The sequence below is a fragment of the Vitis vinifera genome, chromosome 18 (genome assembly GCF_030704535.1).
Source record: "Vitis vinifera cultivar Pinot Noir 40024 chromosome 18, ASM3070453v1".
Classification (NCBI taxonomy): domain Eukaryota; kingdom Viridiplantae; phylum Streptophyta; class Magnoliopsida; order Vitales; family Vitaceae; genus Vitis; species Vitis vinifera.
This window is the reverse complement of record NC_081822.1, coordinates 25,790,871-25,807,111: the sequence shown is the minus strand read 5'-3', so window position 1 is coordinate 25,807,111 and position 16,241 is coordinate 25,790,871. Positions and strand designations below refer to the sequence as shown.

General features: G+C 39.2%; 2 protein-coding genes across 3 annotated transcripts in view; both read left to right on the top strand.

The window, feature by feature from the left end:
* The first annotated feature begins 3,446 nt into the window (after window positions 1-3,446).
* The window catches only part of LOC100251493 (DExH-box ATP-dependent RNA helicase DExH3), a 75,892-nt gene continuing 63,097 nt past the window's right edge, over window positions 3,447-16,241 (top strand). The window contains exons 1-4 of one of the 2 annotated variants that reach the window (XM_002269751.5): window positions 3,447-3,808; window positions 4,792-4,946; window positions 5,041-5,128; window positions 5,232-5,468. In XM_002269751.5, the coding sequence (XP_002269787.1) occupies window positions 3,620-3,808; window positions 4,792-4,946; window positions 5,041-5,128; window positions 5,232-5,468 (669 nt within the window). In that variant the 5' untranslated portion in view covers window positions 3,447-3,619. The remainder of the gene's footprint in view (window positions 3,809-4,791; window positions 4,947-5,040; window positions 5,129-5,231; window positions 5,469-16,241) is intronic. The other variant, XM_010666899.3, reaches the window with a different exon arrangement.
* On the top strand, window positions 9,539-14,827 carry LOC109121684 (uncharacterized). The gene is made up of 2 exons (XM_059734358.1): window positions 9,539-12,197; window positions 12,347-14,827. Exon 2 carries the CDS (start codon window positions 12,498-12,500, stop codon window positions 14,820-14,822), a length of 2,325 nt encoding a protein of 774 aa, XP_059590341.1. The 5' UTR covers window positions 9,539-12,197; window positions 12,347-12,497; the 3' UTR covers window positions 14,823-14,827.

Genomic DNA, 16,241 nt, shown 5'->3' with positions numbered 1-16,241 from the left:
AAAGTGTGCAAAATAAAAAAAAATTGATAATTTTTGCACTCTTACAAGGAGAAGCTATATTGAGAAGTGAGAACATGTTTATTATTTGTATAGAAATCTAAATTTTTGAATAGCATATATACTTATATTCCGATAATTTTAGACAACACTTTCATTTTGTTAAATTTCAATTTCAATTTCTAAATATTCTAAGAAACATGTATAAGTAATTTTCTTATGCTAAAAAATCCAGGCTACTCTAACAATGATGACAAGTGAATTTAAGACATGCCTGAATGAGGAAATGGTATAAGGAAAAGCATATGTATGTAAAGATTAGTGCACTCAAAAATAATAAGAATAACTAATTAATCTAGAACCGATTAAATAAATAGCTCCTCAAGAAGCACAAGTTGCACAAATAGAAAAAGAAGCCTTGAGAAGAGGCACACAATGATTATAAAAAAAAAAGGAAAAAAAAATTATTAGTAACGTACATGACAAGAGGAAGATGGGATCAAAAGAGCATTATTGTTAACAATGTATCATCTTTTTAGATAGCCCTTTGACATCATAAGGAATTGTGAACTAATTGTGCAAGAATGTTAACATAGAAAGAATTAGTCAAAGTGGAAAAGAAGCAATTGAGATAGAACTAAAATTGTAAGTATTAGAACCTAAAATATGATACTTAAAAATGTAAAATTTGATTGGCTACAAATTGACCTAAAGTCTAATGTCTGAAGGCATAAAGTCTATTGAATATAAATGGACTTGAAGTCTAATGTTTGAAAACGTAAAATTTGTTAGATACAAATAGGTTATGGTACAAAAGTGCAATTGAAATAAAACAAAAATTATAGTATAAGGTTTTCTACAAATACCTTGTACCAACTCTTGTAATAACTAAATCACATGATTGACAATCATGTTAGGATAGAGTTCGTAAAAACAATGACATGATGTAACATTTTGATTTCATCACATAATATATCTATTTCACTTTACCATCCTCCTATTACATTACGACATATTTGAATATTTTCGTACGATTATTCGTATTTTATATGACTTGAGTACACTAAGAATTGTATAAAAGATTCAAATAGGGTTATTTATAAGTTAATGAATTTGTTTGGTTAATGGACTTAGTCAATTTATCTAAAATTATAGTGTACTGCCTCCTAACTAGTGTAGAATCATTTATCTTGGTATAGTTACACAATGAACAGGACTTACAAAAGAATCATGACTAATGATTATCAAGTTGTTATGACTTTTTCAAACTATTGTATTACATGAGTTCTCAACCTTAAGATACTATTTGCACTGGTATTGAGGTCATAAGTTACTTTAACTTATGAGTAAAATCTTGAAGTAATCATATATTCCTTATGAATTAAGTGACTATTGGTTTAGGCAAATGATAACACGTATTCTCAATATATACACTATGATATATCATAGTTTGAGACAATATATCATCTTGGTGTTGGAAATACCAGGATCACAGGGTTCATACTCTCTAGATCTTAGGGTTGCTAGATATAAATGCAATAGAAGCAATAAAAATTAGATTTAGGTGTTAAAAATCATACATTCGGATTTGGATATTCCCATATCTATTCCAACCGATGTAGGGATCTCAAAACCCACAAATCTTTCACCCAATGGCATTGTCTTTGATCTTTGACACATGTATAAAGTGGTCACATGCTTGAGAGTTAGGGAAATGGAGGCTATGACTATCTCTATAGGACAATGGAATAAATGAATTAGTTAATCGTAAACATTAAGGGGGTTTTATATAGTTTTTCTTGTGGGCTTAAATGATTTTGACTCAATTTGGGCTTGGATCACGTAATATAAGAGGGTGTTTGTTTTTTTTAGTTTTTTTACTGAAAGCGATTTGCTTTCAGATTTTAAATTGTTTATTTTTCTACTTTTTTATAACTTATTATAAACTTTTTACTAAATAGCAAAAACCAAAATATTTGGTTTTTTTTTTAAATGGAAAAAACAACATGATGATTTTTCTTTATTTTTTAATGTTTAATAAAAATAAATATTACAAAAACAAACAACCTAATACTTAATACTATTAAACATTAAAGTTCTATTTAGAGTTAAGTAAAAAAACAAACACCACCTAACTCACTATATCTTAATTAATTAATCAGTCCTATTGGATCTCAATTAATTTGTTAGTCTAAGTTAAAAAAACCTAAAATAATTAATCATTAGATCATGTGCAACCTTATGCTTTTTATCACAAAAACCTTTTGCACATAAATGATTAATTTTCTATAAAACCTCAAAATAAATAATCATAAGTTCTTGTGCGACCTTGTACTTTTACCAAAATGACTTTATACACAAACACACATATATAATTAAATCACTAATTTCCCTCAAACCTTGATGCCAACAAAGACTATGAGCTCGAGTGGGGACCATTGAAACCCATACGAAAATATCTAACTCCCTCAAAACCTAGTTCTTAAATTGACTCAACAGAGAACTAACTTTGATGAAAAATATAGTTGAGAAGATCCATCGACCTAAGATGGAGAGAAAAATTTATCCATTTTATTTAGTTATTCAGTTACATGGGACCGACTATTAGAAAAAGAATTGCAATAGCTAATTGCACTCTAGTTCACTTATAATTCAATTTTGAAATTGACTCAACATTCTACTATAAAAAGTCAAATTGTATTTAAGCATTTTATGATGAGGTATAGAAAAAACATCAGATCTATGACCTATTATCCATAGTATGTACGTTCCTTATGAATTAGTGTCTGTAATCTAATGTGGTGAATACTAGAAAACCTAGATTGCTTTATTCTCTAGCCTTAGATCTAATAAGAGGCATGTTTCATTCAACTTTCTAGATCTAAGCATAATAGAAAAATATGACATCAAATAATTTATGATTTTTTTTACTTGGTCTAAGATAGGAAGTGAACTTGTAAACTCTTTAAAAATCCTAAAATCCGCATTCTACGACATGACTTCAACTCATTACCCTTGTATTTATACCAATTCGTGAATAGTTATTTTGAAAATTAAAAACTTTTATATCAAGGTAGAACATTCAGTACAAAAATACAAATTTATCTTATATCTTTAAAAATTAATTTTTAAAAAAATTATTTTTAAAATTTGATGTACTAAAAGTTTATTGATATCTTATTTTATTAAAATCATTATGTTTTTCTATAAAAGCTCTAAAATTTCTTATATCTTATAACACTAATTTTTATTTTAAAAATAAAAAATATATTCAAAGGAACAATTAAGAAGATTTATTGAGTGGTATTGACTATCGATATGATAAATATATAGTATTTTTTGGTAATTATCTTCTAATTTTGCTATTGTTTTTAGAATATTTTTAATCTAATAAAAAACTAATTGCGGGGTGGTATTTACTATTTAGTTCATCAAAATTGCTAAAATTTAAAATATAGAAAATAGAATTCGGCACCCAGTTGGGACGCTAACTGAGGCTTCAAGCCTGCAACTTTAAAAACAGAAGTGGAAGAAATGGTGGAGAATCATTGAACCCTAGAAATCCTTTAGAATGCATTGGAGGGTTCAACATCAAAAAAGCTATGCTTGAAAAGCTTTTAGGATGCATTCGAGGCTAGCATTTCTCTTGCTTTCCTCCCCATTCAAACCAAGGCTTTCACGCCCGCCTACTTTTTCTTTCCTCTCTTCTCTCCCCACTCCTTCTTCCTTCATTCGCCGCCGGGGACTTTGCGGATACGCCGCCGAGCAGTTCTCCGATGATGAGTACGACTGCGATTTTGAGAGCCATAAGGTTTGCAGATGATGCCCCTGTTTGGTTCCCGATGAAACTCTTAGAAAATAAGTACACTAAGTTACGACCCAATAGAGACAATGGAAACCGCAATTTCACTGAACCTGTTGCAACTGTTTGGCTTAGTTTAAATTTGACACGAGTTTTGTGAGATTTATTTATTTATTTATTTTTGGTTTCTTTTCCTCGATTCTCTCGGGAGCCAAACGGATTATTGCAAGTTGGGTCGTCAAATGCTTTATCCTTCATTTGGTTGCACCTGGTGGACTATGGAAAAAAAAAGTGGAAATTTAAGCTTTTATTTGATTTCCATGCCCCTGTTCGGTTACCGAGAGAATTCAAGGAAAACTAAACCAAAGAAATTCGCCTGATGATCTAAGCCGCATGAATGTTTTCATTTAGCTGGTTGAGGCGGAAATGAAAGGGACATGAGTATTCTGATATTCTATTCCTCTTTCTTTTCCTCAAAATTTTTCTGCGCCTATTGAGCCACAACTATTTGGGACATCGACCTCATATTTGGTTGCACAGAGAAAGACTACAGAAGAAGAATTACATTTTGAGTCTTATTTTTTCAAAGAAAATGAAAACACAGAATACTTACGTTTGGCTTGCTTGAACATAAGTTTTCTGTTTAATCTCTGCCCTGGAAAATTTAAATTTTAAGACACAGAATCCCTACATTTATGTACATATTGTTTTTGATAGTTTGTGATTTCCTCACTGTGGATTGATCTTGAAGACAGTTATAGCTCTTCATTATGCTAAAGTTGTTGAATTTCTGAGTTTTACTAATATTTTGGTATTGAAACATAGGCTTCATTTATATAACGAACAAAATTTGCTTTGCAAGACCAGCATGTAATTTTCTGTAAACCTATCAAACTAGTCCCATTTACTTTTCAGTTGATGTTTAACATTGATTGATGAAGTTGAAAAGAACTGGGAAATTTGTAAGTTCTAAATCAATGTGTTTGTGGAAGGCATCATCCTCAGTGGCGAACATTGATGAGTGGAAATGGAAACTCAGCCTGCTATCACGCAATGAACAAGATCAAGAGATTGTGTCCAGAGATAAAAAAGATAGGAGAGACTATGAGCAGATTTCTAATCTCGCCAACAGGATGGGTCTTTACAGGTGAGACGTATTTATGCCCTTGTATTTCTTTAATATGTTGATCATATGTCAGGATAGTACGTGAGAACTTATATCCTATTTGTTATACATTCAGTGAAATATATGGAAAAGTGATGGTTGTGAGCAAGGTTCCACTACCCAACTACAGACCAGATCTTGATGATAAACGGCCACAGAGGGAGGTATTAACTTCTAGGAGCTTTTCGAAGACATTTTATTCCATGATATTTGCAAAAAATTGTTATTTTATAGAATAACTGAAACTTGAATGCTCCATTTTCACAGGTAGTTATCCCACTAAGCTTGCAGAGGAGAGTAGAGGGTCTACTTCAGGAACATCTTGATAGAATGCTGTTGAGTTCTGGAAAGGTCAGCGACTGTTCTGATGATGCCAATGGCAATGGTGGGTTTGAAGATGTGAATCCTGAAGATAATCCAGACTCTCTCCTAGATGGGTCTGTTATGGAAAAGGTTCTTCAGAGGAGGAGTTTGCGAATGCGTAATATGCAGAGGGCTTGGCAGGTATGATACCTTTTCTTTTCTTGCACTAAATTGAATTTTTTATGTGATTTCAAATGAACACAGCCTTGATCAATGTATTTAGATATCGTATTATTTGCCTATACTGATTTGCACTTGACTGTAATTTGGTTCCCGTTTTGGTTTTATTTTTCAGCTCTCATTTTGCACTGTAAGTTAATTACACTCTCTTACTGCTGCCCTTAATAGCAGAGCTTGTTTCTGATGATTCAGGGTGGCGGCAATACTGAATTTCAGCATTTTTTGCCGTTAAGATGATTAGGGTGCTCTTCGATTGGGACCTTGGGCTATAGCAATGCTTTAGAATTGTCATAACGATATATGTAAGCTCATGGAAAGGTTGAATATGCTTTATGGTTGTCTTGGTATAGATTTGGTGCCAGGTAAAGAAAATGGAAAACTTTGATTTAATGGAAATCTCATGGGAAGGTGTTGAAACCATAGTTAAAACTTAATAATATAAATGTTAGCCCAGAAATAATGGATTGAATGTAAGGAGGCATGTGACTGGCTAAATTATGAGGGAATAACTTAGAAAAGACCAAAAAATTATCTTACGCTTTGTTTCAATCTTTTGTTTACTACAATGAAATGTATTGCGTATTTTGATGTATTTGATGTAAGCCTTAGCTGCATTACGAACTTGAAACAATGATTGTGAAGGCTTTCCATTTGAAAACTTGTAAATATTTAATTTTTGGCACACTTCAGACATGGTAAAAACTGAAACTGTAAGGGAAACAAGTTGTGATCTAGTTTTTAGTGAGTTTGATTTGGGTCAGGTTTTTCTGAGTTGGCTGTGACTCTTGAACATGCAACTTTTTTTCCTTTTTTTTTGATAGACAAAATAAGCTAATGAAATTACACATGCCTAAAAAGGGACGCACCAAAATACACAGAGAAATATATTCAATTGATAATACAAGCCTGAATTTATCTTTGATCTAGTGATGGAAATTTGTATTAGGGGAGGCATATCCTGCTTTCCTAAACTTGTCTGAAAAACTTAAACTGTAATGTCTGGAGCAAGAAGGGGGTCTATGTTTATTTGCCTCTGCAATTAAATCTGAAGCTCTTAAAACTCATCAAAATCAAAATTTTACCTCCAAGACCTGTTGAAATCCAAATATGTAATGGTACAGCTTTACTTATAAAAAATGAAAAAATGGACAGATTTGTTAAAGTTATACCTTCATCAATGTTTTGTAGAGAATCACTAGATGAATATACGTTAGATAATTGTATTCTTGATTAGTGAAATAGTATTTCTCTCAGATCTCACCACTTGTATCTCTTCACAATACTTGTTTAGTGAAGTAATGATGAAGCATAAATAGCAGAACCTCAAAATTGAAAGAAAAATACCATCTATGATTAATTTATTCTACTTATGTTCACCGAGTGCATTAGGATCTTCTAGACTCTTAGTTTCCCCTTCTGAGAGGCTCCTCTCGCTTTCCACTCCATCCCGGAATTCAACTTGTTGAAGAGCTGAATTTCTATTGACTTCCAACCTTCCAAACACGTCTCTATTCCAAACTTTGATTCTTTGCTTCAACTCCTTCAACTTAGTAGCCAGCCTGTAGCTAGCATTCCCTCTCACCACAGTCCCCTGCCACCAACCCCGAATGAGGTCCTTAAAGCCATCCACTTTAAGCCACATATTTTCAAACCTAATCGGGGAAGGGCCTCTCCTTAACCCACCACCCTCCAACAGAATGGGAAAGTGGTCTGAAGTGGGTCTAGGTAGCCTGCTCTGGACAATCCCACTGAATTGATCAAGCCAGTTCTGAGTCATTAGGAATCTATCCAGTCTAGCCCACGACTGATTATTCCTACCCCCATTCCAAGTAAGCAAACCCCCTTGCATAGGAAGGTCAAGAAGCTCTAACTCGTCAACAATCTGGGCAAACCCTCTCATCGCACTAGTTAGCCTTCCTTGCCTACTCCTTTCCCTTTGGGAGAGGGTGACGTTGAAGTCACCCCCTAAACACCAGGGATCATCCCAAATGCCTCTGATCGCCCTTAACTCCTCCCACAACCAAACCCTTTCCTCTCTAGACTCCTGTGAAAATCCAGACGAACCCATCCTCCACATTCCTGAATCTACAGGAAATTGAAAATTGACCCACCTCCATCTCAAGCACATTTAGTGTCCTTTTGTCCCAACAGATCAAAATCCCCCCTGCAACTCCAGAAGCATCCAGGGGCACCCCAATCTAAGAACCTTCCAGTGCCCAAGCTTCCCACCACACCCTCCGACATTGCCTGAATTTTTGTCTCCTGGAGACAGAATAAATCAACCCTCTGACTTCTAATAAGGGCTTTAACCACCTTCCTTTTGGAGCTATCATTAACTCCACGAACATTCCAACTCAGAATCCTTAACTTCATTGGACTTCCATGATCTGGCACCCTCTTCCTTGCAAACCAAATTTCTGTTTTTCCCCATTTCGTAGTTAATGGAACATTCCAGTCTTTTTAATTCCCTTTCAAATTTAGATTTCTCCAATAGAGTTTTGCTGTGAATTCTTTCCCTTCTCTTTCTAATTTTCACCAAAAAATCCAAAATATCCTTCTCCAAACCCTCTGTCGGAAATCCCAAGAACTTGCTGAACCTAGCCAAATCACTTTCCTCCCAAGTGACCTCCTCCCAGCCTCTTGCTTCTTGAGGCTTAGTTCGAATTGAGCTCAACTCTGCTCTTCTTTCCTCAATGCAGCCGTTACTTACCTCCATCAACTCCCAACGAGTGATGGTCTCGCCCTTTATAAACCCCGGGGCATTGATCACGCGTAACGGTAGTTCCCCTTGGACTGTCTCACAAACAACCCTAGAATAGTCATACTCCCACTCTAGAGTCCGACCGGGAAAAAAAGAGAAAGAAGAAGAGAGCCCATAATCCAAAAATCCTTTAGGGTCAAAGACATTCCCATACCTCAAGGCTTCCTCAAGTAAAGCATGGTCAGTCAACGATCTCACCTCGGAGTGGAGATCAGCTTCAATTTGCTTTCACAAGCCATGCTTCACCTAGAAATTAGTGGAATCTGAATCTGGACACCCCAAGGAGCTTGGGCCCGACAAAGGCCTCCCACCAACTTGGGCTATAGCCTCTAACGGTGGCTGGGACGGGCCTCTACCCTTGTTCGGCCCATACTCCTCAAACAAAGGTTGAGACTCCAGCCCAACTGGCCCAGTCTACGTTGAAGCAATCAAAATTGGGCTTGGCCCAATGGGCCCAAAAGTTGGACTAAAAGATTCCTCTACTGGGCCCCGCTTAGAAAGCCCACCCAGCAACTGCAGACCTCCAAGAAACCGGCCCGATGACCCGTCAAGGCTCCGAGAAGGAACCGAAGGACGCCCTGACCCGCTCGTCTGCCCCCGCGTCCCATCGACAAACTGAACCAGGGCCTCAAGCCTAGAGCCTTCGTCCACCTCCACCACGTGCTTGCCTGTGCGTACAGAGCCCTCACCTCCAACCTCTTCTCCTGCTCCAACTTCCTTCCCGCACTTACCGACCGGATAAAACCTTATTAACGGCCTAACCTCCCACCCTCAAAATTAGCGAGTAACAGACCTCTTCCACCCAAATCTCCACCACGTTAGGGAGCTCCTCGCCGTTTAACTTCACCAAAATCCGAACCCACTGCAATTCTTCCAACTTCTCCATTTGGGTGTCGACTGCCAAGAAACCCCCGCATTCCTCCCCTACTCTTCTCAGAATGGCTTGATCCCATAATGAAACGGGTAAGCCCACAATCCTCACCCAGGCCTCGCGTCTTTTCTCTCCTTCCACCAAACACCCAACACCTATGCATATTAGAAAGAGAGAAAATAAGATTCCATAACCTTTTGTTGTTTCACAATGTAAGAGAATATTTTTTTTTTATCAGACACAATGTAAGAGAATATGATTGGTTGTTTTTTCTTTACTTCTGCAGAAACTCTTTGACACAATAAATATTGAGCAATGAGTATTGTGACAAAATTTGGTTTAGCATTCTTCCATTTTCCATTGTTGTAGCATTTGTTGTGAACACTTTAAACATATTATGAATTCTAACTTTAACATTTCACTCATTTCATTCTTTATTCTTTTATTTTTTTTATTTTTTTTGTTCAAAAACAAAAGATTTTTAATCGTGATAGAAAGTATATGAGAAGGATGAGGGTCCTACCCACAAAATACAAGAAATTGATTAAAGTATGACTAAACTCCTCCATTATACAAGGAGAACTATACATAAAGTTCAGTCCACTAAAGGATATACATAGGTGACATCTCCTCAATTCCGGACTAATCTCCTCTCATTGCTGTCCAATCCTTTTAATATACCAACCGAATGCCAATTGAGTTGATTAACATTAAGTAGAATGCCTTTAAAGGTGTCGGTACAAGAGGTCCGAAAGGAGGAATAGAAGTGAAGTATATCTCACAACATCTCTACTATTCTCCACTTTTCTTCAAAAATCCTAATATTTCTCTCTTGCCACACAATCTAAGGCATTGTGAGATAATCGATTTGCCAAAGGGTTTTGTCTTTGATGGAACTCCCCAAACCACTATATGAAATGGTCAACATGTCACATATACTCATAGGCGGAACTCAATCCATCTTGGCTAGATTGAATAGCTTGTACTAAAGCCTTAATGTTAACGAGCAACATATAAAGAGATGGTCGATCAATGCTCCATTCCCCATGTATAAGGTGCACTAATCATGATCAAGGAATTTGTAAGGTCTTCTCAATTGTAGTATGTCATTGGTTTTACCTTCTTGTGCACCATTAACCAAACAAAAGTCTTGACCTTAGATGAGGCTTTTGAATTCCATAAAAGTTTAGCTAGAGAGAAAGGAATTAGATTTGTTAAATTGGATATGGCTGAAAAGAATGATTTTACTGAGAATAAACCTAAAGAGAATAGAGATCAAGCTCTTATATCTATAATGAATATCATAATTGATATTGTGAGGTTGCAATAGAAGTTAAGGTTCCAAGAAAGAGAAGAAGAGTTAGTAAGGACAAATGATGTTGTGAGATTTTTAGCTGTGATAATTTTGTAAAGACTTGGACATTGTGAATACAATAGTTGATTTCCCCACCACAAATCTTCCCAAAAACAAATCTCGAACTGTTACCTAACACAAAGGGAGTGTGAAGAAAAATCTTAGAATACTTATGCAATGACCTTCCAAGGACATCTATGTGACCATTTGACTAGAATGTAGATGTCCCATCCAATAGAATGTGTCCCATTTGTAGGCATATGTGAGAATGATCGTATATTGGTTTGAGAAAAAATTGTACATATTATAAGTAGCTATACAATGAAAAAAGGAACAAATTAACTCTTAGGAATCTATCCTCAAAATCATGGGAATTTTAATTATAACTTCCTAATTTAAATTGCTATATGCAATTATTGACTTTCCTATTAAGAGGTTGAATATCCCTATTAAATAAGGGTCATAAAGGTTGATTAGTCAACACTCCCCCTCAAGTTGGTGAATAGATGTTCTCTATTCCTAGCTTACTAGTAATCATTTGAAAAATTTGACTTGAAAGTTCTTTAGTGAAGATATCCACCAACTGTCTTTCTATTGAAATATAGGAAGTACAAATTAGGCCATTGTCCAACTTCTCTTTGATGAAGTGTCTATCAATCTCTACATGCTTTGTCTGATCTTGTTGGATGACATTATGAGCAATGTTAGTAACCATCTTGTTGTCACAGTACAACTTCATTGTTCCTTCCCATTTAATTTTGAGATCATCAAGAATGGTTTTTAACCAAAGAAGTTCACATATTCCTCGTGTAATAGCCCTAAATTCTGCCTCTTTGCTTGACCTAACCACAACACCTTGCTTTTTGCTTCTCCAAGTAACTAGGTTTCCTCCTAGGAATGTGCAGTATCCTAGGTAGATCTTCGATTTTTTAGCACTGACCTTACCCAGTTTGCATCAGTGTATGCTTCCAAATTTAGGTCCATATTCCTCTTAAACAGAATGCCTTTTATAGATGTGAGTTTCAAATATTGGAGAATCCTATAAATTGCCTCTACATGGCAGTTCTTTGGTGAATGCATGAACTGACTAACCACACCTACAGCATAGGATATATCAGACCTAGTGTGTGACAAGTAAATCAATTTTCCCCCTAGTCTTTGGTACATACCTTGGTACATGCTGCCTCATCCTTGTCATCCATAGTCCTATGATTTTGTTCAATGGGGGTATTGGTTGGCTTACACCCTAACATCTTGGTTTCCTCTAGGAAATCAAGGACATACTTTTGTTCTGAAATAAAGATGCCCTAATGAGCGACCTCAATACCCAAGAAGTACCTAGCCTCCCTAGATATTTAATGTCAAATTCTATAGCAAGATGCTTTTTAAACCATTCAATCTCTTCCAAATCATCTCTAGTTTCAACTATGTCATCCACATAAACGATTAGAGCTGTGACCTTTCCAGATATTGAGTGCTTGTTAAAGAGAGTAAGATCTCCTTGACTTTGTTAGTAGTTCATCCTTAATATGGCTTTAGCAACCGCTTGGACGACAATGGTAACCCCATATGGGAAGAAAGCCAGGGCCTCTCACATCTCTCTATAACGCCCTTCTCTCCCTAGTACAAACCCCACTCACTGCCCCTCTCCGCCTCTCTACTACTCCTGCCCTCTAAGGGGTTGATTGGAATTCAGAGAAAATGGTGGGTTTCTGGTGTTTGGGTTTTGGGTCTATTGAAATTGCCACCACCAATGGCTACGTTGGGGGGCAGACTCTGAGTTTTGCTTAGATTTATCTGTTTTCAATACACCCATAGATTAAAGTTTTTTTCTTTGGCTGTCGTGAGTGCAGTTTTGGATAATGTATTGCTTTTGGTATATCGGGTGCTGGATTGTTTCTTAATCTTTCTGCTTTACAAGTCAATACTAGCCTTTGCTCAAGGGTTTGGAGCTTGTTACAAAATTTGAGTCCATTGATTAGGGCATAGGCACTTTTAACCGAAATGCTCTCAAGAGGAAGAGAGGGAGATAGCGAGGGGGAGGGTGACGACGATGAGGCGAAGCTGGATCGGAAACGGCAGAAGTTCGAGGTGGAATCGAAAACCTTCGAAGTGGAGGTGGAAAAGAAAAGGGGTAAAACTCTTCTGTTTATTGTGGAAAGCAAGAAGGGTGTGTCCTCATGGGTTAAAATGGGGTCGGCAAGTGTCGGGATGTTTTTGGAAGGGATGGACCAGTGTATTAAGGATGGGAAGGACGTTAAATGGGAAAAGGGATGGAAGGAAAAGGGGAGAAGGTTCTCCATGGTGCGACAAGCGAACAAGGCGGGAAGCTTCATTAGGCTAGGAGTCGTTGACGAGGAGGAGAAATGGTACAACATTTGCATCCCGAAAGGGAAAGGGGGAAGAGAGGGATGGATAGCCATGGCGAGAGTGGTTCGAGATTTGTTTACAAGGGTTGAGAGAAGGGAGATAAATAAGGGCGAGTCAAGCCCTAACAGAGTGTTATCTGTAAAAGGGGAGAGATGGGGGAGAAGTAGTATTTTGGGGATTAGGATGGAGGTTAAGGGAGAGGAGAGTTGCAGAAATAAGGATCGGTTGGGTCAATGTTTGATTGGAAAATGGGATCCTAAAGCAGCAGGAGGAGGGGACTTAGAGAGAATGGGGTGGATGTTGGCGAGAGCGTGGGGATTAAGAGGGAGGTTAGGGTTGGCCTGGATGGGTGAGGGTCCAGCCCTACTGGAGTTTGAAAAGGCGGCAGAAGCGAGGAGAATCCTCGATGGTGGAGTAAGGCTGGTGGGGGGGATTAAAGTGGAGCTGAAGGTGTGGAGCCAGTGCTATGGGTGCGTGGACGAAGGGGATCTAGAAGAGGAAGCATGGGTGAGGGTAAAAGGTCTCCCACTGTCGTTATGGACCCCTAGTATATTGCGAAAGGTAGGAGATGTGTGCGGGGGCTTTGTAGCCATGGATGGGCCGACGGAGAGAATGGAAGATCTCCGATGGGCGAGGATATTGGTGAAGACGAAAAGGGGGGTGTGGCCAAGTTCCATAGAAATCGAGATAGATAAGACCACATTTCTTCTTCCGATGTGGTGGGAAGTAATGCCGGTGTTCAGAAAGAAGAAGGAGGATTGTCGGAGTGCAGAAGGCTGTGAGGAGGGGGACGACGGAGATGCACGCGCGGGTCGGCGAGTGGAGGAAGGGAGCAGCGCAGACTTCGAGGTACAGTCTCGGTCAGACGACGTGACGGATGGGCTGCAGGGTGGGAAGGGAAAGGTCTTGTCGGGGGGCCGGATCCGATTCGGGTCGCTGATCCGGGAACCAGTGATTGGGGTGGATGTTGGGTTGTACCCGAGTGGGCCTATCTGTTCCAATGTGAGTTTGGGCATTAGAAGGGGAGGGGGGCCCAGCCCAAGTCCAACATCTGGAGGCAGCAGAGGCGGGCTTGGGTCGATTGGTAGAATTAAAGGGCCTAAAGGCAAGGAGAAAGCCCAAGAAGAGAATCATGGGTCTCGAGAGGGATTTTATAAGGTCCAAAGTTGGGATAGTGGGCCATCTTCGAGTGGGTTTCAGGAGAAGGGGGCTCAGCGAGGTGGGCCGCCGCAAATAGGTCCGAAGTTGAGTAAGTTGAATCCAGGCCCGATGGCGGTCTTGGCGCAGTTTGGGCCGCTGGGTGAGGCCAATATTGAGTTAGAATTTTTAAGGGTAAGGGAGATGGAGACTGTGTTCGCTCAGAAGTCAACAGAGGAGTGGGCAGACAGTGCGCTCCATGAAGAAGTAATGAGGTATGAGGCCTTATCATTCTTAGGGGGTCTATGGGTATCCGGGAACTCTTCTTCTTCTTCTATGTTTTCTTTTGGTCGGACTCCAGAGGGGGAGTTCTTTGACCATTCCGGGGAAGGAAGGGAGATCTGTCAAATTGACAGAGATTCGCAAAGGAAAGAGGCAGAGGGCTCCAGGGCCAGTGGCAGTGCGTGCTGGGAGTTGGTTGAATTCAAAGGTTCCCTAGCTTCGACAAGGGAGCAGGAGGTGGGGCCTCCCCAAAATGTGATTCAGGATGGAAGGGGGGAAAAGGAACTGGATTGGCAAGAAAGTAGCCTAGCAAGGTTTAGCCTTTTCCTGGGTTTCTCGACTGATGGGATGGAGAAGGAGATTTTAAATGTCCTGTCAAAAATTAGGAAAAGAAGGGAAAAGATTCACAGTAAAGGATTGTTGGAAAAATCGAGGTTTGAAAGGGAGCTAAAGAGATTGGAATGCTCTGTGAACTATGAGGGGGATAGCAAAAAGAAGGGCTCTTTTCAGGGCAAAGGGATGCAGATGATGTGTGTTTAATGAATATTAAATTGTTAAGCTGGAATGTAAGGGGGGTGAATGAAAGCAGGAAAAGGAAGGTTATTAAATCGGTTGTTAGGAAGCAGAAGGTGGATCTCTTTTGTATACAGGAGACAAAAATTCAGCTTATGTCTGAGAGCGTGGTGAGAAGCTTAGGGTCGGGTAGATTTTTAGAATGCAAGGCCCTGAATGCGTGTGGCTCGGCTGGGGGTATGTTGATATGCTGGGATAAAAGAGTTTTGGAGTTGCTGGAGTGGGAGGTGGGGCAGTTCTCTCTATCCTGCAAATTTAAAACTTTGGAGAATGGGGTGATTTGGGCTTTTACGGGGGTTTATGGGCCGTTTACTAGGCTTGAAAGGGAGGGGCTGTGGGAGGAGGTAGGGGCAATCAGAGGAATCTGGGAGGGGCCCTGGTGTCTAGGTGGTGATTTCAACATCACGTTGGCTCAAGGGGAGAGAAACAGGCAAGGGAGAATTACTTCAGCAATGAGGAGGTTTGCGGAAGTGGTTGATGACCTTGGCCTTGTGGACATTCAATTGCATGGGGGTGCATTCACGTGGACTGGGGGCCTGAATAACATGTCGAGGGCTTGTTTAGATAGATTTCTGGTTTCTCCTTGCTGGCTTGATCAGTTCAGTAGGGTGTGTCAGCGGAGGCTTCCCAGGCCGATTTCGGACCATTTTCCGGTTTTACTTGAGGGGGGCAGTTGGAGTAGAGGGCCTGCCCCTTTCAGATTCGAAAATATGTGGTTCAAAGTCGAGGGGTTTAAGGAGTTAATCCGGAATTGGTGGCAAGAAACAGTGGTCAGGGGTAGTGCCAGCTTTAGATTGTCGGAGAAATTGAAGGTGCTGAAGCAAAAGCTTAAAATTTGGAATAGGGAGGAGTTTGGGAATCTGGAAAGTAACAAGGAGGCTGCGATGCAGCAGGTAGATTTTTGGGACAGAGTAGAGGAAGAAAGGAGCCTGTCTATGGAGGAATCAGCTTGTAAGAAGGAGGCAAAGGAGGCTTATGCCAAGTGGGTTGAACTGGAAGAGACTCATTGGAGGCAGGTGTCTAGAGAACTCTGGCTGAAGGAAGGTGATAGGAATACGAGGTTTTTCCACAGAATGACATCTGCCCATAGGAGAGCTAACCACATGGACAGAATCAAGATTAATGGGATTACAATGACAGAGGAGAGGGATGTCAGAGAGGGGATAGTTAAGGCTTTTAAGCAGCAATTTTCTGAAAGTCCGGAGTGGAAGGCAGACATCGGAGGCCTATCTTTTAATCAAATTTGTGTGCAAGAGGCTGAGATGCTGGAGACCCCCTTTTCTGAGGAAGAAGTCCTGACGGCCCTGATGGAAATGAATGGGGATAAAGCCCCAGGTCCTGACAGGTTCTCGGTTTTCTTTTGGCAAAGGTGTTGGGATTTTATCA